This window comes from Fomitopsis serialis (genome assembly GCF_022376445.1).
Source record: "Fomitopsis serialis strain Sig1Antser10 chromosome Unknown B0H18scaffold_69, whole genome shotgun sequence".
Classification (NCBI taxonomy): Eukaryota; Fungi; Basidiomycota; class Agaricomycetes; order Polyporales; family Fomitopsidaceae; genus Fomitopsis; species Fomitopsis serialis.
The window spans coordinates 197,144-215,360 of record NW_025955029.1 but is presented as its reverse complement, the minus strand read 5'-3'; the positions used below and the strand labels follow the sequence as shown (position 1 = coordinate 215,360).

The 18,217-nt window shown below is 56.8% G+C and overlaps 7 protein-coding genes across 7 annotated transcripts; 2 read left to right on the top strand and 5 right to left on the bottom strand.

Annotated features, from left to right (window-relative positions):
- Positions 1-28: 28 nt before the first annotated feature.
- Positions 29-1,758, bottom strand: B0H18DRAFT_1122003 (pyridoxal phosphate-dependent transferase; the record flags this gene model as incomplete). The annotated part of the gene is made up of 4 exons (XM_048034443.1): positions 29-312; positions 367-692; positions 749-1,049; positions 1,261-1,758. Coding segments are annotated over 4 exons (1,409 nt in total), but the record flags the coding sequence as incomplete, so codon positions are not given.
- Positions 1,759-1,941: 183 nt separating this feature from the next.
- B0H18DRAFT_1024506 (uncharacterized protein) lies at positions 1,942-3,124 on the bottom strand. The gene is made up of 3 exons (XM_048029701.1): positions 2,920-3,124; positions 2,738-2,868; positions 1,942-2,673 (listed from the first exon to the last, which is right to left on the bottom strand). Exons 1-3 carry the CDS (start codon positions 2,968-2,970, stop codon positions 2,238-2,240), a joined length of 618 nt encoding a protein of 205 aa, XP_047890193.1. The 5' UTR covers positions 2,971-3,124; the 3' UTR covers positions 1,942-2,237.
- Positions 3,125-3,208: 84 nt separating this feature from the next.
- Positions 3,209-5,889, bottom strand: B0H18DRAFT_1024504 (UDP-glucose dehydrogenase). The gene is made up of 7 exons (XM_048029700.1): positions 5,731-5,889; positions 5,654-5,671; positions 5,318-5,597; positions 3,947-4,613; positions 3,709-3,895; positions 3,451-3,647; positions 3,209-3,399 (listed from the first exon to the last, which is right to left on the bottom strand). The coding sequence occupies exons 1-7, from the start codon at positions 5,762-5,764 to the stop codon at positions 3,367-3,369; spliced, it is 1,416 nt and encodes a 471-aa protein (XP_047890192.1). The 5' UTR covers positions 5,765-5,889; the 3' UTR covers positions 3,209-3,366.
- Positions 5,890-7,913: 2,024 nt separating this feature from the next.
- B0H18DRAFT_598155 (uncharacterized protein) lies at positions 7,914-9,536 on the bottom strand. Its single transcript, XM_048038724.1, has 4 exons — positions 9,449-9,536; positions 9,291-9,393; positions 8,152-9,224; positions 7,914-8,102 (listed from the first exon to the last, which is right to left on the bottom strand). Exons 2-4 carry the CDS (start codon positions 9,377-9,379, stop codon positions 8,089-8,091), a joined length of 1,176 nt encoding a protein of 391 aa, XP_047890191.1. The 5' UTR covers positions 9,380-9,393; positions 9,449-9,536; the 3' UTR covers positions 7,914-8,088.
- Positions 9,537-10,212: 676 nt separating this feature from the next.
- B0H18DRAFT_598095 (uncharacterized protein) lies at positions 10,213-10,795 on the top strand. Its single transcript, XM_048038723.1, has 4 exons — positions 10,213-10,302; positions 10,355-10,507; positions 10,582-10,642; positions 10,704-10,795. Exons 2-3 carry the CDS (start codon positions 10,356-10,358, stop codon positions 10,637-10,639), a joined length of 210 nt encoding a protein of 69 aa, XP_047890190.1. The 5' UTR covers positions 10,213-10,302; position 10,355; the 3' UTR covers positions 10,640-10,642; positions 10,704-10,795.
- A 1,500-nt stretch (positions 10,796-12,295) lies between these two features.
- Positions 12,296-14,007, bottom strand: B0H18DRAFT_1024480 (uncharacterized protein). The gene is given in 6 exon segments (XM_048029699.1): positions 12,296-12,314; positions 12,319-12,896; positions 13,132-13,265; positions 13,369-13,559; positions 13,589-13,634; positions 13,791-14,007. 5 exon segments carry the CDS (start codon positions 13,835-13,837, stop codon positions 12,319-12,321), a joined length of 996 nt encoding a protein of 331 aa, XP_047890189.1. The 5' UTR covers positions 13,838-14,007; the 3' UTR covers positions 12,296-12,314.
- A 2,572-nt stretch (positions 14,008-16,579) lies between these two features.
- B0H18DRAFT_1024467 (uncharacterized protein) lies at positions 16,580-17,382 on the top strand (the record flags this gene model as incomplete). Its single annotated transcript, XM_048029698.1, has 2 exons — positions 16,580-16,702; positions 16,760-17,382. 2 exons carry the CDS (start codon positions 16,583-16,585, stop codon positions 17,177-17,179), a joined length of 540 nt encoding a protein of 179 aa, XP_047890188.1. The 3' UTR covers positions 17,180-17,382.
- Between the last annotated feature and the right edge of the window lie 835 nt (positions 17,383-18,217).

The following is an 18,217-nucleotide window of genomic DNA, read 5'->3' as shown; positions in this document are numbered from 1 at the left end:
GACCTCCAGCGCCGCGGCGCCCGAAGACGGGGTGGGCGAGATACCCATGATGCTGGCCATAGACGCGATAACTTGCATGAGCACCGGCGGGGTCATCGCCTCCGTGTACGTCCCCGTGTGCGCGCGGAGACGCAGCCTGTCAACGAGCGCCTTCGAGCCAGCGATGTATCCTCCAGCCGCACCGAACGACTTCGTGAACGTGCCCATGAGGATGTCGATGTTCCGCGGGTTGATACCGAAGTAGTCCGCAACACCGCGACCGTGCGGGCCGAGAGCGCCGATGGAGTGTGCCTCGTCTACGAAGAGATAGAACTGCGAAGGAGCGGAGGTCAGCTTCGTGTGAGTGATCAAGGGTTTAAGACGCACCTTGTACTTCTTCTTGAGCTCCATGATCACCGGAAGGTTCGCAAGCGTGCCCTCCATCGAGAATAGCCCCTCCACGATAACGAGGATCTTCTTCCACGGTCGGTGCGTCTTCGGCTGACCCTGGCTGATCACCTCCCGCAGCAGGTTCTCGAGCGACTTCATGTTATTATGCTTGAACGTCCGCACGTTCGCGCCGCTCACACGCACGCCCCACCGGATCGATGCGTGGTTGAACTCGTCCGAGATGACAAGGCTGCCTTTGCCGACGAGGCGGGGATGACCGTCGAGTTCGTCGCGAAGCCCATGCTGCATATCATCGAGTCCTCCTGTCCGATAAACCGTGCGACGAGTCCCTCCGCTTGTGCGTGCAGATCCAGCGAACCACCCTCGAGACGCGTCCCGCACGGTGAAACACCGTACCGGTTGATGCACGCCTCCACCGCGTCGGCGCACCCACCGCGGGCCTGAGCGAAACCGAGATAGTTGTAAGAGGAGATGTTCAGCCCGCGCGTGCGTGTGCCGCTCGGGAACATGGTGACATTGTAGTCTGGTGAGTAGCGGTCGAGCAGCATGATCGTCCGCCCGGGAACACCGGTGACAGGGTGCGAGAAGCAGTCGTCAATGCGGGTCTTGAGCCGCCGGGTATAAAAGGAGTCGAAGTCGGAGTTGAGCGCTGCGTAACCCTACGTGCACAATGTCAGCATCACAGCCTGGCGAACAATTACGGCTGAGAATCCGTGTACAAGCTACTAGGGGCCGCAGATTGAAATTGCGCAAGGTCGACGCCATCGAGGATCGGAGGAGCCCACATGACCCTCTGCCAGGTTACATGGGACTCTTCCCCATGGGTAGCTTCCCAGCAGCCATACACGGAAAGAACAGAAGTACACTCACATCGTGTGCTAGGAGATGCCTGTACGCAGACCTCCTGAAGCGCTTGCCAACGAAGTCGCGCAGGTGCCCGAGGCAGATAACCATGAGGTAGCTGAGGTATGTAGTGAGGAGGATATAGTAGGGCGGGTCCTGCTCGGGGTAGCTGCGGTAGGGCGTGCCGGTCTTGTGCTGACTGGTATAGCGATAGCTCTCGTTGGCGCAGTGGCCAAACTCGGAGTGCACCGTCGTGAAGACCTGCTCGCTGGTGGGCGGGTTGCGCGGGTACGACAGCGCATCTTCGAATTCGGCGCCGGGATCTTCCAGAACCGTGTCGGAGCTGCTCGTCGTGACGGAGCTCGACAGGGAGAGGGCGGGGGTCGAGTTGGGCGAGCCCCCGTGGGCGCGGGCGCGGGCGTCGGCCTCGGAGACAGCGGAGAGGTAGGAGGCGGCAGTGGACATGGCGGGGGTCGACTTCTTCCTGAAAATCGACGGCTGCGGCGACGAACTCTGCAAGGCCATGGGCGAGGGTCGTGATGGCATGGCCGTGGACCGCGCTGGACGACGAAACCTCTTTTCACGGGGAGGGACGGAGATGGTGGTGGTGCCTGAGCAAGATGAACGCGCCCCACGACCGCAACCGTCTGGCGCGCGAAGAACTTATTTCCCCACGATACCCTTCTAGCCTCGGGCGCTCCCCGTTGATAGCATTGTGGCGGTGTTTCAACTCTTCTATGCTATGGTGCGTATTATAATGCGACATGTACTGCCATCACCAAGACGGCGCCGACGAGCGCACAGCTCTGATGATTCCAGCATGCTTGATCTGCAAGATAGGATTCATGACCAGAGCAAAAATGGAAAAGCTACGAGACACAACAATGATCCGAACAGCAGCACATGTTCCCTACCTACACAGCAACCGCCACAACGACGACATATCCATGATGAGCAGCCCTCTGACCGGCCTTGCTCCCCTGTAACGCGTAGGAAAGGGCATATTACCCGCGTGGTGCACCGCGCCCTCCCCGCTTCCCCGCGAATCCTCGTGACGGCTTGGAGTTGGTCGACGAGGCGGCAGGATCCGTCGACGGCCCTCGAGGGGCCCGAAGTACCTTCACGCTCACGTCCGCGGCCGGTGGAGACTGCGACATCGCATTGGTATCCCGCCCCACTTCGGTGGACAGACCATTTCGTCCACTCTGTCGCGGGCCGTCGTTGAATATACGCTGCCGCGCAGCCTGATACTGCGCCTCCCTTTCCGCGAACGACTTCTGCAGGTCGACAGACGGTGGTGACGCCGCAGCAGACGAGGATGCGCCAGTCGGTCGTTTGAGAATCTTCAGTGTGGGCTGGAACGCTGCAGGGGGTGGTGGCAGAACTGTACTATTGCCCGACCCGGAGACGACTAGCTCGGGCATAGGTGCCTTTCGGTTACTGAGGATACAATTCCACCGATTTAGCCACACGGTGCGGTTTCACAACATACGACGAGACTCACGCGTTCTCCCATAGCGCCTGAGAGTTCTCCTCTTCCTCCACCCCGTCATCGTCGTCGTCATCCCAAGAGTCGCGAACGACCGCGGCAGGAGCTCTAGCTTTCACGCGGTGCGCGGCAGAGGATGTATCTGGCTAATATTAAATTTCTAGTCATTCGACGCATCTGCCAACACAGAGGCCTACCTGAGACTGTTCCCAGACGTCGTTCGTGCCGCTGGTGCTCGCTAGGGGCATGTTGGAGATCGTCGTGTAGGCTGGTTCTAAGCACGCTGTGGTCGTCGATCGAGACTGAGCTCATCCCAGGCGCCAGGGAAAGGGCGCGCCCTCGATTACGTAAGAGCCGCTAATAGGAGTTAGCTAATTAGATACTTCACCGCTGCTACTACTGGTAACTTACTACAGCCAAGCTACAGCTCAAATTTGACCCAGTTGCTCTTCAAGTAGACTTCGTTTCGACAGCCTCGTCGCAAGATTGCAGTTATACAACAATCGCATTGAAACTCCCGAAGACCTTGTCTGATTTACAATCCACAATGTAGGCTATTGGTATCCGTTATCCCGGCCATTACTTGCACATGCTCTAACGCGCCACGTTCAATGACAATAAATACGTCTACAATGCGACGTCTATCACAGCCTGTCACCACGGCCGATAATCTTGACCTGCACCAAACACGTCAGCCAAGTTTACAGTCATGAAGGACGCGAACATACCTTGAAGCCAATTTTCTTGAGCGCATCCGCGTCGATGATCATGCGCCCGTCGAACACGAACGCGGGCTTGTTCATATGGGCGTAGACCGTCTCCCAGTCGATCTCGCGGAACTCCTTCCACTCGGTGGCGATGACGATCGCCTCCTTGTTCTTGCACGCCTCGAGCGAGGAGCGGGCGATGGTAACTTGCTTCTTGACTGGGAACACATGCATCTGCGTCAGTACCACGTTTGGCATCACCATTGGACAAGAACATACTGTTTTCCAAGGGCACGAGTGGGCACGCCTCGGCGAGGTCAAGCCAGATCTGCGCGTCCTCGACCTTCGGGTCGTAGATGGTCACGTAGGCGCGCTCCGAAAGGAAGTCGCGGACGAGCGAGATGGCCGGCGACTCGCGCGTGTCACCAGTGTCCGCCTTGAACGCGAACCCAAGGACGGCGATGTGCTATGGGACCTGTAAGCATCAACATAGCTGAACCTCCTACGACGCACGCACCTTGCCGGTGATGGTGTTGAACAGCGTATCCACAACGGTCTTCGAGAACCGACTCTTCTGGTGCTCGTTCATCTCGACGACCTGGCGCCAATACGCCGCGACCTGGGGCAAGTGCAAGCTCTCGCTCAAATACACCAAGTTCAAGATGTCCTTCTGGAAGCACGACCCTCCGAACCCGACCGACGCGCGCAGGAACTTCGGCCCGATGCGCGAGTCGAACCCGATCGCATGCGCGACCTCGTCGATGTTCGCGCCCGTCGCCTCGCAGATCGCGGACAGCGCGTTGATCGACGAGATGCGCTGCGCGAGCATCGCGTTCGCGGCGAGCTTCGAGAGCTCCGAGGACCACAGGCCGACGGTGAGGATGCGCTCCTTCGGCACCCAGTTCGCGTAGACCTCCGCGAGCGCCTCGCACGCGCCCCTACCCTCGGGCGATTGCAGTGAGCCAATGAGTACGCGGTCGGGCTTGAAGAGGTCGCTGATCGCGGTGCCCTCTGCGAGGAACTCGGGGTTCGAGAGGATGTCGAACCGGCAGCCCGGGCGCGAGTTGGCCTCGAGAATGGTGCGCATCGACTCGGCGGTCCGGCAGGGCACGGTCGACTTCTCGACGACAATCTTGGAAGAGTGCGCGACAGCTGCGATGCGTCGTGTAGCGAGCTCGACATAGCTATTCTACAATGTCAGCATGCGAGTACAATCCGTTGAAGAAAATTCGGATTGGTCAGGCAGAAAACCAATAAATGTATCACACGCTACACATTTTCCTGTCGGAGCGAGGCCCTCGTCAAGTGTTCCTGCTAATAACATCACCGTTCGGACTGCATACCCTGCATTCTCTGCATTCTCTGCGTATATGCGCCGCGAAGACGAATGACCGCCACCATGTCAAACCTGGCCGCAGACGGACACCCGAACTATGCCCACGGCATGTGGAAAAGTCTGCGGCACGATAGGGTCCGCTGAGGCGAAGGCTGTCATTTAACATCCAGACACAGACAGTACTGGAAAGGCCTGCTTCTGCCTAGTGCGAGCCACCGCACCTGAGAGCGGGCTAAATGTGCAACCCAGGCCACTCGAGAACCTGCGTCATTACAACCTCCGACACCAGGGGCGAGCATAACAGGCAGCTGGCGCTGGCCGATACACTAGTGCTCGAAATGTGCGGGCGGCCACGGAGAACATCGTACGATTTACGCAGACATTTCGCCGCTGGGACGTAAGAGGCACGCCCGCGTAGAGATGCACCTCAGGGGGTGGATGCGGGGCAGCCCCGAGCACCCGCCGAAGCATCCCCAAGACGCATATATGCGGTGATAATGATAATGTGCAACGCGCCCTGCGTGCATAGAGGACCAAAGGGAGTGTACGCACTTCAGGTCTGCCGCGAATCCCGCTCCGACACCGCTCTTCTTCGTGGGTGTGTTGACACTGACGAAGATGAGGTCTGCCTCCTGGATGCCCTTGTCGACGTCAGTCGAGAAGAACAGGTTGCGCCCGCGGGCCTGCTTGACCACGTCGACGAGGCCGGGCTCATAGATGGGGAGGTCGAAGTCGGGGCTGTTCCACCCGTCTATACGCGCCTGGTTGAGGTCGACGATGGTGACTTGGATGTGCGGGCATTTCAGCGCGATGACGGCGCACGTAGGGCCACCTAGAGAGAGCGCGTTGAGAAGAGTGCACGGCTCACACGGAGAAGCTTCCGCGTACCGACATATCCGGCGCCGACTATCCCGCGAGAACAGCTGGTCAGTGTGAGCACGACGAGCAGGACGCGGCGTACGCACTGCAGCAGACTTTCGTGACTTTGACTGGGGCCATGGCGAAGAGATGGAAAGAATGAGGGTGGATAGAGCTTGTTTGCTATATAACGGACGGGTGGGAGGTGGCGGCAGCCAAGACGCGACGCAACTTCCGCGCAGGTATGAAGTCGCCGCGGCCGCGTGCGCGCCGGTTCAGACAGACGCGCCCCGAGCGCGTCTCGCTCGCCCTCTTCCTTCTCCTCGTCCCCCCTCGTCCTTCATCACAACCGCAACGGCATCGCCCAGATGGGGACTCTCGCGCACCCATGTCTCTGCTTCCGACTCGCTTCCGCGGCCTCATAGCCCCTGTCTTTTACTTCCGGCGTCCTAGATGTGACGCACCTATTCGGGGCCGCAACATCCGCGCGGACATCTTTCGACAGATGCGGGTATTCCGGGGTGCATCAGTATCGTGGTCGGACGCAACAACGTAATGATAGAGTGTGGAGATGTGTGCTTCCGCGCCCGAATTGGTCACTTTCGCCCGGTACACAGACCCTACTCATCACCGCTCCGGCGATACTCGGAGGGTCAACGTGGCTTGGGTGTATGCCATCTGTTTGATGAGTACGGAACAACTACGATCTTGGACTTGTAAGCCTTGTTGTGAATGTCTCAAACTCATCCTGCTTATTCTGTGCGATCTTGCTCTCCAGTCTGCCTCTTGGCCACTCCGAGAGTGCTTGCTTGCTCTCCGGAAAACGTCACGTATGTTTCTGCGTCGTCGCACCGCCTGCTGTTACTTCGGACCGCATATACGCAAGCTACCGTCGAACCCGAGTCGAGCGAGAAGCGTCGGTACGAGACCATCGCGTCCCACAACCGCCCACATTTGGCCCACAAACGTTCAATTTATGCAGTTGCCTCCCACAGTCTCCGCACACGGTCGTGCTGTCTTTCAAAGAATAAACTCTACCCGACATGGTAAATTGACGGTTACCAATGTGATCACCACTCACGCCCCGCTGAAGCATTCGCGCATCATTTTCACTGCGTGCTTGCGCAGACTGAGTTTCTGTCGGTTTCTAGACGCGCACTGCGATCAATTCAGTGATTGCGTAGACAATAGACGCAGGCCAGCTCTAGCACGACAATGCAATGCCCTGCCACGCAAGTATCACCCGCTATAAGCCAAACGAGACCGAAGAGCCCGCTGTACGTGGCGGGGGCGGGGCGGCGTGACCGCCGACGAGGACCGCATCACTGATATCCTCCGTCCTGCCCCGAGAGCGCGTTACCGATGGAGTGACGCAGATGTGTGTATCTGAACTTCGAATGCGTGGCGAGAACAAAGAAGTAAGTCTCGGAAGTCATGTTGTAAGTTTAACGATACGAACTCACTTCATACAACAAGCTCCCATCGCAGTCGGACTCGCACAATCAAGCGACCACTTTGACAACAGGTGTATACACGTGACGCTCTTCAGGAAAAAGCTCCCTTAGAGCTGAACGGCGCCGCGGACGCGTTCCGTGCTCGTGATCTACTAGTAGACACCGCTGCTTCGACGTGTTGCGTCGTACAATTCGAGGACCCGGGGTTAGACTCAATCGCGTCGTCCGAGGGCTGATCTTGGCAACACGTTCCAATGGTATCATTGTGTGGAGGTCTAGGATAACGACGGTCGGTCCTGCAAAATAAGCACACCGTCTATGCTACAGATACCTTTGCATCTTCTATCTCTGCATCTCCGCTGACATCGCGCTCGCCTCCGTGTTCATTGTCGTCCGAGTCCCATACTTCCGTGATACTGACGTGCGTCTCTGGTCGAGCGCGTGAGCGTACCGAACAGATCCGAGTCGCATCCACGGACGGTGGAAATAGACACTCACCAGAGAGTACCGATGAGGGAACATGAGTGACGGACCATTCGCCGTCAGGATCGGGAAAGACGCGGAGCTGCAAGACCCCGCGATCCAGCCACGGCGCGAACAGCGCGATGACGTATGTTTTGATCGTAGACATCCCGGCAGCGCTTTGCTGCGATCCCTCCATCACGAGTTCAATGCATACATCCGCGTAGGACTGGCTGGCATCGGCCGCGGCAGCAGACACCGGAAGATTGTCGTAAACGCTGCGAGAGAGGATGTCGTGGAAAGTGAGTATAGAGTCAGCCGGAGGAGGGGCTGTCTCGGCGAGTTCGCTTCCGTCTTGAGTAGTCTCGTAGTGGGACAGGTAGACTGTTATGTGGAGGCGTTCCAGATGCGGGCTTTGTATGTCAGTCAACAAGGTACCCAGAACCGTCTGGATCCTCGGCAGCGACGAGCTGATGCGGCGGAGTTCCACCGCAAGTCCTGTCAGTGATGTGCTTGCTCCAAGTTGCGGAAAACCCTTGTGGATTTCGTCTACAGCAGCCTCACTGCAATGAGCGATCATAAGTATAACGACAAGTGTAGCAGGCCTCTTACCTTCAGTGAGATCACCCCTCCACCGGAGCGTCTTGAGGCCGGCTCCGGCGAGACGCAGCACCTCCGTAATGCGGGCTACAAGCTCCGCAGACGGGGTACTGTCCCTAAATGCGAATAGCAGGTCGTCCAGGCGGCTACATGCTCGTTGGGTTGATACCAGCCCCAAAAGCTGCGACGCCCACGGCATGGGCACGTCAGAGAGTTCAAACGTCGACAGCGAGAGAGCGGGTGCGTCGACTGAGTACGCCGGGACCATGTCTGCAGCCATCGCGGGTTCAATGGCATATGGGCTGATCGCATCCTGTAGCCGCGAGCAGGCTAGTTTGGGGAAGTGACGCAGATACTGGTGGAGATGGGAGAGCGAAGAGTAGTAGCGCAGGTCCAGAGCTAGGTCGACTACGGACGAGTACGCGGAGCATACATCCAGCAAGGATCGGCTGTGTGCCTGCTTGTGAGCGTCCCACTCGGCGGGCACGTCAGCCTCGTTCCAAAAACGGAGTGTCGTGAGCTTGTTGCGTCGCGAAGAAACGAAGCTGGGCGCCGATCCCGGCGTGAGTGGGTGCTGCAGCGTAACGCCATGGAGAACGAGGGTTTCGAGGCTCGGAAGCGCGTTGAAGATCCTACGGAGCTGCGTCGCATCGCGAAAACGGCTCTGCTTGATTTCCAGAGTGGTGATGCTGGTGTAGTACGAGAGGAAGCGAAAGAACAGATCGTGCGGTCTGGTCGCGGCCCAATCGAAGTTGCACAGCTCTAGCACCTTCGCCCGTGGCAGAAGATATCCGGGGATGCGCATCGGCCAGATGTGCGCAATCGGCCGCCGAGGATCCTCCCATATATGCAAATTATCGAAATTTTTGCCGTACGATCGGTTGCCTTTTGAGATGAGCGTGTGCGCGAAGTCATCCAAGGCCTCACGGCTGAACAGCCAGAGCATTTCGTGCCAGAAGAGGTGCCGCGCAGCCTGATACCAAGCGTGGCAAACGAGGCAGCACCTCGTTAACGTGAAAGGATCCAGCCGCAGGAACTCGCAGATAAGATCAATCAGTTCCTGCGGAAATTGCGGATATGTATCACTGTGGTCGCGCGGTGACTCAATATGTTATTCAAGCAGCTGGTACCAAAAGAAACGAAGGGCATACCATGAGTAGATGGGTGGTCTGAAGCACTTCTGCACTTCCAAAGCGTGGCCTTCCAACAGCCTGTCTTCACCGTCAACGCTCTCAGCCATGAACCGGTACTTCCCTAGACCATCAGGTCGTTATATGATGTTGCCCATACACGTTGATGAGAAATATACCTCCACGGTTGATATGCAGAACGTCCTCCGACGTTCTCAGATATGACTCGGGTGAGTTTAGAGGTGTCAGACTAAGTAACACGTCGCGCAGATGCCGTTTAGACGGGTTTTGGACGATGCTGTGAATTGGCAACAGCGGTAGGAGCTCGATGACAAGCGTAGAGCAGGGATACGATAGATGATGTGTGAGCTCAAGATACAGTGCCGATGAGTACGAGGGCAGACTCGGAGGTGATGCACAGGCCCACCACAATTACTGCCCTCACGCGCACGCCGTGGCGGGTGTCGACAAGCAGTGTGGCGGCGAGTCGGCGACCTCGACTCGTGCAGAAGCGCGCGTGTGGCGGGGGCGGCGTGACCGCCGACGAGGACCGCATCAGTGAGTCTGACCTCCCTCGTCTCGCCGTCGTCCGCTCCCAAACAGAGCTCACTGGCCCGCCAACCTGCAACGCCGAACCACCCACCGCGTCTCATGCCCGCCCGCCCTCTGGCAGGCCGTGCACCGCCGTTCACCTGAAGGTCATATCATACGCGTGTTCCTGCAGTCCGAAGGTCTGATCCACGGCGTACGCACAGAGGCCTCCTCGGTGCGACGCGAGAAAAGGCTCCATGGTTGATTACCGGTGAGTACTCAGTCCTCTCCATGTCGACAGAGTGTGCAGGCTCATACCGCTTCCAGTCGTTGCATTCCGGACCTTGTCCTCCGCTGGCGTGCTCGACGCCCGCCTATCCCCACCTCTCCACCTCCAGTCTGCTCATACGATCTGCGATCCAATAACAGCGCTTCAGTATAGTCGCAAACTTCGGGGTAATTCACGTACTTGGAGGCTTGTAGGGCAACCAGGGTCGTTCCGGTGAGCCTCGTTCGTTCTGTTGCGCCTTCTTTCGAGCCTGATGAGATCCAAGTATGCTGGTCAAATTCCTACTGCGAACAAGCCTATATATCATCTATCACAGAGCCCCATCGCATCCACCGCCACAACATCAGAAAGCGCGGGGTCGTCCGTCATCCCCGCCCACTGGAGGCGTAGCTCTGAACACCTGGCTGCTTAATGAATTGTACGCACACCCCTTCTCCATCCAGTCAAATTCACACTCAAGAGCTCCCCATGGGTCTTCCATCGTGTACGCAGCATCACCAGGTGTTTGGGACTAGCACCTCCGGAGGGTCTGCTACGTACCTCGAGCTGATGGGTAAGTACTCGAATTCTCGCCCCACTCCCCCGTCTCAGGCGACGAGCTGGTGCTCTCGCAGGAAGACAGCGCGCGGTTGTATGATTCCGTGCTGCATCTTCGTAGCCTCGGCTGTCCGCACGTCGCGCGCGGGGTGGGATACACGTCTCCTGTGCGTCGCGATACTATCTGTGGGTGACCGTGCCATGCGCGAGATCAAATGATCAAGGGCGTGCGTGTTTTCTCTTAGTTGGGCGCAACGTGAATATCTCATGGGGTGCCTTGGGAGTACGTGGCTCAGGTCTAACCATCAACACGACCACGAATGGGCGAAGTATGTCGCGACACTGCAGCTGAAGACCTCCGTCCCTATCCTCTTACCGCGCATATACCGAACTCGTGCCACTCGAAGGTCTCGCGAGGTTGTCCCAGCCCAACTGGCCCCACCGCGTACGTCACGCCTGGCAAGAATCTGTCGCGGCTGAGCAGCGGGCGCATCATTCACCCTGTTTTCCCTTTCGTACCCGACCTATACACAAGCGCCGTGGAGGGAACGCGTGGTTCGTCGACCAGCAACGTTCATCGATCGCTAGGGATCTACCACTGGCGAAGGACGTCTCCGCCGTTGGGCCACCATTCTGCGGCTCCTGTCGCACGGCACAGACCTCCACCCTCGCGATCGGACGTGTATCTGGACCCGCGGACTCGTGTCAGTTCTGCCGTTCTTCTGCTCCCCCGTGTGCGTCCCGACCATTTGTGATCTTTGTCGTATCAGCTGCAGCATTGCTCCATGAATGTATCGTACCTCTAGAAACAGCCAGATCGTAAGCAAGAAATATGATCCTAATAAGTGGTATCGATCCCCTGTGACTCCGCCGTCGTACTCAGACCTCATGCGTAGAGCTCGATACAAACAGTCTACCACAGGTAGTGTCATCGACGAAGTGCGCCGCGATACGCGTATACGAGATCTTCGTTCCACTGGCACAGTCGCGACGTTTCATGCCTGGTAGCAAGTGGGCAACTGCGCGCAGGGCGAGTCTAGAGGGCTTCGGCGTCGCATCGTCCTCCGCCTTCGTGTGCGATTTTCTCACCTCTTACTCACACGGCTGAGAGTGACAACTGACCAATACGTCCTCCGCGAGGCTGCACCGTACGAGTGAAGCACATAGAATAGATATGATGATCATACAGCAGTACGCGGCGAATTCTGCACGTCCATGAACGACTCGGACCTCGCAAACATATTCTTCATCCTGTCCCCGTGTGCCATATCCATAATCCCGAATCCTAGTCCCGCACGTCCTTTCTTCTTCAACTCCAAGGAATCTTGCGCACGAGTCACGCAATTCGACTGCGAAAGGCTGCCAAGCTTGAAGCAGCGAGATGTCCGCTGAATTGCAGCGCCGAGCGTCGTTCACCAACACGCAGTGTTTTGGTCTGGTACTCTCTCCGAGTTCGGTCGTAAATCTGGGTGGTATATGAGTAATGCGTCACCGTAACAGGGATTGCGCGACATACAACTTCTTGATAGCCCGAGATCAGTCCCGCAACTCCGCGCGCGCGGTCGGTTGCGGAGAAATTGCGTCCTCCGTCTCCGTACTAACTCCACTGCCAGTGGCATCGCGTGCGCCTCCTTCGTGTTCATCGTCCTCCGAGTCATGTAGTATCTCCACGATGCTGGCATGCGGCCCTAGTCAAACGGATGAGCGCACTGAGCGCATCGCGGCTGCGCCCTTACAGACGACAGAGTCAGGGCACTCACCAAGGTCTGAGTGTACTGATGAGGGATTACGAGTGACGAACTGTTCACCGTCTGGATTGGGGCTGATAGAGAGCCGTAAGACTCCGCGGTCCAGCCATGGCGCGAATAGAGTGATCATGTGTGACTTGATCGCAGACATTGTGGCGGTTTCAGCCTCCCTCATCTCGACCGCGATGTATACACCAGTGAACTCCGAGTGCCGGCCCGGCATAGAAAATCCTGGAAGTTGGTCAAAGACACTACGAGAGAGTTTAGTGTGGAAAGCGGAGGTGGAGCCGGGAGGGTCTGTCTCGCTGAGGGAGGCTTTGTCCCCATCTTCTGACGTCTCGGGGTACAGGTCAATGCGAATGCTGAAATGCTCCAAATGCGGGCTTTGGATGTCAGATAGCAAGGTACCCAGGCCCCTCTGGATCATCGAGAGGGATGGATTGTTCCAGCGGATTGACATTGACAAGTTTGTCAGGAGTGTATTCGCAGTAAGTCGCGGTACAACATCGCGCATTGAGTCTGCTGTAGTTTCGATGAGAATGACAAGCACGTTGACAAGCGAAGAGAACATTCACCATGAGCAACATAAACGGCTGACCATACAAACTTTCTGAGCCCAGCTCCGGCGAGACGCAGAACCTCTGTAACACATGACGCAAGCTCTGCCAGTGCATAGTCATTGGCATGCCGGTCGAAAATTATAAACCGCAGGGCTCCCGGGCCCAGTTTGCTACATGCTTGTGGGGTTAACACCAACTTCGTAAGCTGCGACGCCCATGACACGGGTACATCGTAGAGCTCGAAATCCAACATGGAGGGATTGGGTGCATGTGTTGAGTACAGGGCCATGTCCGCCACTGATGCAGGCTCGACATCAGAGCTGAATGTGTGCTGTAGCTCCAAGCAGGACAGATGGGGGAATTGACATAGAAGCCAATGAAGATGTGAGAACGAAGAGCAGTAGGACAGGTCCAAGTCTAGCTTTGTTACGTACGAATACGTGGCACATACGTCCGACAGGAATTGATGACGGTATTCATGGAGATGAGCACCCGACGGGGAAAATGCGTTACGAGCGACTCGGAAAAGACTGATTGTTTTGAGCCTGTTGCGGACCGAGGGGTGGGCCACTGAATTAAGCGCAAGTGGGTGCTTCAGTGTGACGCTGAGAGACACTTTTCGAGACTCGGCAGTGCATTGGAAATCCTACGGACTTCCGCTATACTGCAAAGCAGCACTCCGGAGGAAAGTGTTGTGACGCTGGTATAGTAGGAGAGGAAGAGAAGAACGATAATGTGGCCTGGTGACTGCGTAGTCGAAGTGAAGCCATAGGCTCGTCACCTTGGTAGAACGTACCCGGGGAGCGCATCGGAAAGACACGTATGAAAGGCTTTCGAGGGTCCTCCACATTGTCACAGTGCGAATCTCTTGCCGTATGGTCGATTGCCATTTGACAAGAGCATGTGCGCAGCTGTCCAAGGCTTCTCGGGTCTGGAACTGAGCGGGAGTCCCACCTGAGACGCGAGTGCAGCATGATACCAAGCGTGGCAAACAGGTGGCACTTCGTCAGTGTGAAGGATCCAACCGGAGGAACTCGCAATGCGGTCATCAGCTCCTGCGGAAATCGCGGATAGGTTCACTGCGTCGACGAAGCGAGTCAAAATGTCATTCGAGCAAGTAGTGCCTGCGGACCGAACGGAAGGCATACCTCGAGTATGTGGGCGTCTGTAGCAATCCGCACTGTCGGAGCATGTCCTTCGGTGGCTTTCTTCGCAATCGACTGCGTCCGCCATCTGGTATCCGCCATCAGGTCATTATGGTTCAATGATCACCATTACAATGGAACTGTACCTCGCCGACTACGCTATATCTTCACAGCTTCGAGCGATATCTGAGTTGACGATCGGTACCCTGTATAGAGTGCAGAAGTATCAGGTTATGGATGCGGAGACCACTCAGCTGAAAACTCACCTCTTCGGAAAGTCGTGAGCTTGAGGGCGGTGAGTCGGGCGCAGTCGACCGAAGCAACAACGGCAAACGTGAGGATAGATGGTAAGTTCTGAGTGTCGTGGATCGCAAGCAGCGGCAGCAGCCGGGTGGAACGCGCAGAGCAGGCGCAGAACGACGGGAGCGGAAGCAGCGGACTAGTACCTGCGGACTCGAGCGCAAGAGACAGCGTCTTTGTATTGGTACGAGGCCGGCTCCGAGTCGAGGGAACGCACAGGCTTGCCGCGTGTTATGAGCCGCGCTGTTTTTAGGGGCATATAAGGTTAACTACTCACATTGAACTGTTCAGTTACACAGCGCTCGGTGTTCGCGCTACACTGCCTTCTCTGCGAAATATGGTTATTGTAAGACCATGCATCCGGATTCCGTAGAAAGCGCGCACGTGGTAGAGCTCAGGACATGGAAGACTTGAATGCGGATGTACATTGCCTCCTCTCGATGCAGGGTGTCGTTCGTGTCCTGATGCATGAGGTCCGAGCCACAATCAATGTTCGCAGAAAGGTGTGAGGCGCACCCGGCATGTCTCGCTCACCGGGGGCGCTGGGTAGTATCTGCCCTTCTGACCAGATTCCACGTAAGTACGGCTGTCTTGGGCAATCGAACGTGCTTCAGTGGGCTTACCGAGCGCCCACGATGTCGATGAGAGGCTAAGAATGAACCTGCTTTGTCATTTATGAGATTAGCCCCGCATGGCGACTGACACCAAGGCTGTCCATTGACAGGACGAGATGACCGTCTCGTCGGCGCACAGACGGTCGAGTCGTCCAAACCGACAAGTAGATTATCTTTTCGCACCGTAAGACTTTGTGTGTCGTGCCACTCAACATGAACTGCTCCATTGGGATTCTGCAGAAGATCGTCAACGGGTAGTACGAACGGAGTGTTGACGGACTTGCACATACCAGTAAGCATGAAGGGATGCTGTATCTGGACCGAGTAGTCCTGTCGCTCATGGGCGAAGAACAGCGTCAACGAAACTAGGACGCGCGTTGGCACAGGCTTGAGAACACAAGCCACACGCCCCGGCGGTCGCGAAGCCCGGGACACAGTCACTTTATGGCAGAAGAGTGGTTCTATCTGCGCGCCACTGGGGTTCCAGGCGCCGAGGATGCGCTGAGCCCACACGCATGAGCCCTTCGAAGCGAATGACATACCAAGGAAGGTGAGTCGTGCGCGTGAGTACTCAATGAGTACTTGCGACGACCTGGATGGCAAGCCTGAAGCGGATGGTGTCAGACGCGATGACGGCTTGAATCCGCGCTTCTGCACGTGATGCACGCGTCGGGCACTTCACGAATCCCCTCCTCGTCCCTCCTCGTCAAGCCACCGCCATGGCTTGAACCTGCGTTCACCCCTCTTGAACCGTCAATCGGAGCCCTTGTCCGTGCTTGCATCCCTCATAGGCTCCAACAGCCTGTCTCGCTGCATATGCCAACACTGCGCGGCCCACTCGTCTATGGCCTGGGGCACACTGTACAGGGCTGCGACGTTCTGAGGCCAGCGTACTACCGACGTCTCACGCATCCCTCGAACTCCTCTTCCGGGTACTTTCATCACCTCACGCTCCGTTCTTGACATCAGCACTCCTCTGCGACTCGCCAGCGCGTGCTCTTCCCTGCACACGAACCTTCGTGTCCGCTTCTGAATGGCCTCGATGCTGTCCCTGCCGTCCTGGTTCTGATTCGTGACAGCCTGTGCCATCCACCGCGACCGTATGTCTCCCGGGCCTCGTGCTTCTCGGAAGCTGGTGTAGGAAGCGCGTTACCGGCGGAGAGATTCAAGCTCGTGGAGATCTGGGTACCGAGTGAGTTTTGATTTTACGCATATGCTTCAACTTGATGCGGCCGGTCGATGTTGCTCGTGTTCCCCTACTCGACATAAGTTGGATCGTTCAGCGCCGAAAGGTTTGCTATACATGACCAGATTCCACACGGCCTTGCGCTAGAATGCGGCGTGGCAGGGGATGTGTAGACGACGGGTTGGAAGCTATCGTTTGTTTAGACAGTGGACATCGGCGGGCTACCATCCATTTGCTTTCTGTTGTAGGCTGCCGTTCTCCCGCATTAATTGCTCTTGCTTTATAGTCGACAAGCTATCACAGCGATCCTTCGCAATATTGAAGTCGGAAGGGCACTTCCCAGCACGCATCAATTCAAACTCCCTACGGAAACCGTAGACTAACATTGATATCTTCGTAGTGCATGTCTTTTGTCTTGGTGGCATCCTTCCATCGCTCTACAAACTCAGCGGTGCTTGATCAGTGTCCGTTCTCATCGACGACGCACGAACATATGCGCATACATCCTCCGAAGAGTACATCTGTACGCCTTACTGTCCCGCTCAACCGCACACTAATCTCATCCGTGATTTGCTGAAAGACTGCTCATCATCCCTCGCCTCCGAAATCCATCCGGAGCCAACGCTGTCGATCACCGGCTTCGACACGCGTTCAATATGTCCGTGCGGGGTCTTCGCTCACCATAGGTAGCGCGCGGACGGCCACGAACACGACCAACACAGGCTCTCGCAGACGCTCACAGCCAGGCTCGTCATTCCCATCACCAGGAAGGTGCGTTTCAGTTCTACGTTTTACGGGCACACGAAGTCGACCAACTCTCGCAGCGAAGGATTGTCGCTCGGCATTCGAGATGACACCCGGTGACACGCACAAGTCTCCTACCGTCTCGCTCGTCTCATACGCGAGCATCACGTCAACCGGCGCAGGACTGTCACGCTCCCTTAGGTACTGGAACGTCTCGCTGCCGAATAGTATGTCCGCTCAGATGGAGTCGAACTAGTGAGTACTCATTGCTGTAAGCCTGTCTCAGCCCCGAACCGCGTCACGAACGCGTATTTTCTCTTGATATGCGAGGAGGCCTACGCCGTCGCCACCTATCTAGAGAGAATCGACTGACAGACGGTCCGCGACCCCACGAGCTAGCCCGTTGTCGTTTTTGACGGACGTGTAATCGTGGACGATTGACTCCCAGATCATTTAGAGGTACGTTGCATCCGCGCCTGTCCTGTATTTGACCAATGTTATTCGCAGTTGCTGTAATAGATGTTGTAACCTCGTGTATTGCTCGTAATGCATTGTTACTTATTGGCAGTGTGTTTGGCGCGTGAGCTTGAGACAGAAACAGCGGACTTGCAGCAGCGGTAAGTGCTGGGCCGACGAGGGATGTAACCTGCGGCCCAGGACTCGAGCTGGTGGGACTCGGAGACAAGGACATTCTATTTGGAAGAGCCCAGATGGAGGCAGTACGTGCCAGGTCCGCCGCATGTCCTGCGCCACCTTCGTACAAGGTTACGTCGCAGTCCTTGATTCCGCAGTGCCCGGATCCCCTGCCCCCGTACACGTCACGTCGCCTCGTCGAGAACACGGATATTGTATACCCTTGCATCGACAAGAAGCGCACGTGTGGTACAAGCCAGAACAGACTGTGCACTGATACGTCCTCGTATTCAAACTAGGCTCCGCCCGTGTCCTCTCAGATAGTGCACGAGGCCCGCCGGCGTGTATCGGACACATACGGCGAATCCCTATTGCCTCAAGTAGTCGGGATGGTCAGTAACGAGGTGGAAAGCGCGACACGTACGTACTGAACGGCGCCCCAGCGTATCGCATACCCCATCCCGCATTCCGACTGGATCCCTGCCAGCGACTAAGGATGTATGCCTTACGAGTAGCCACACTGAGAAATCGAGGTTCATCGTTTTGTTTTTGGCTCCTGGAATGACACAGCTTAGGGAGGGAGTAGAACGGGGAATGACAACCGTTCGAGTCGCCAGCCGGACACCCTGAACATTGCCGCCGGATGAGAGGCGATGCCAAA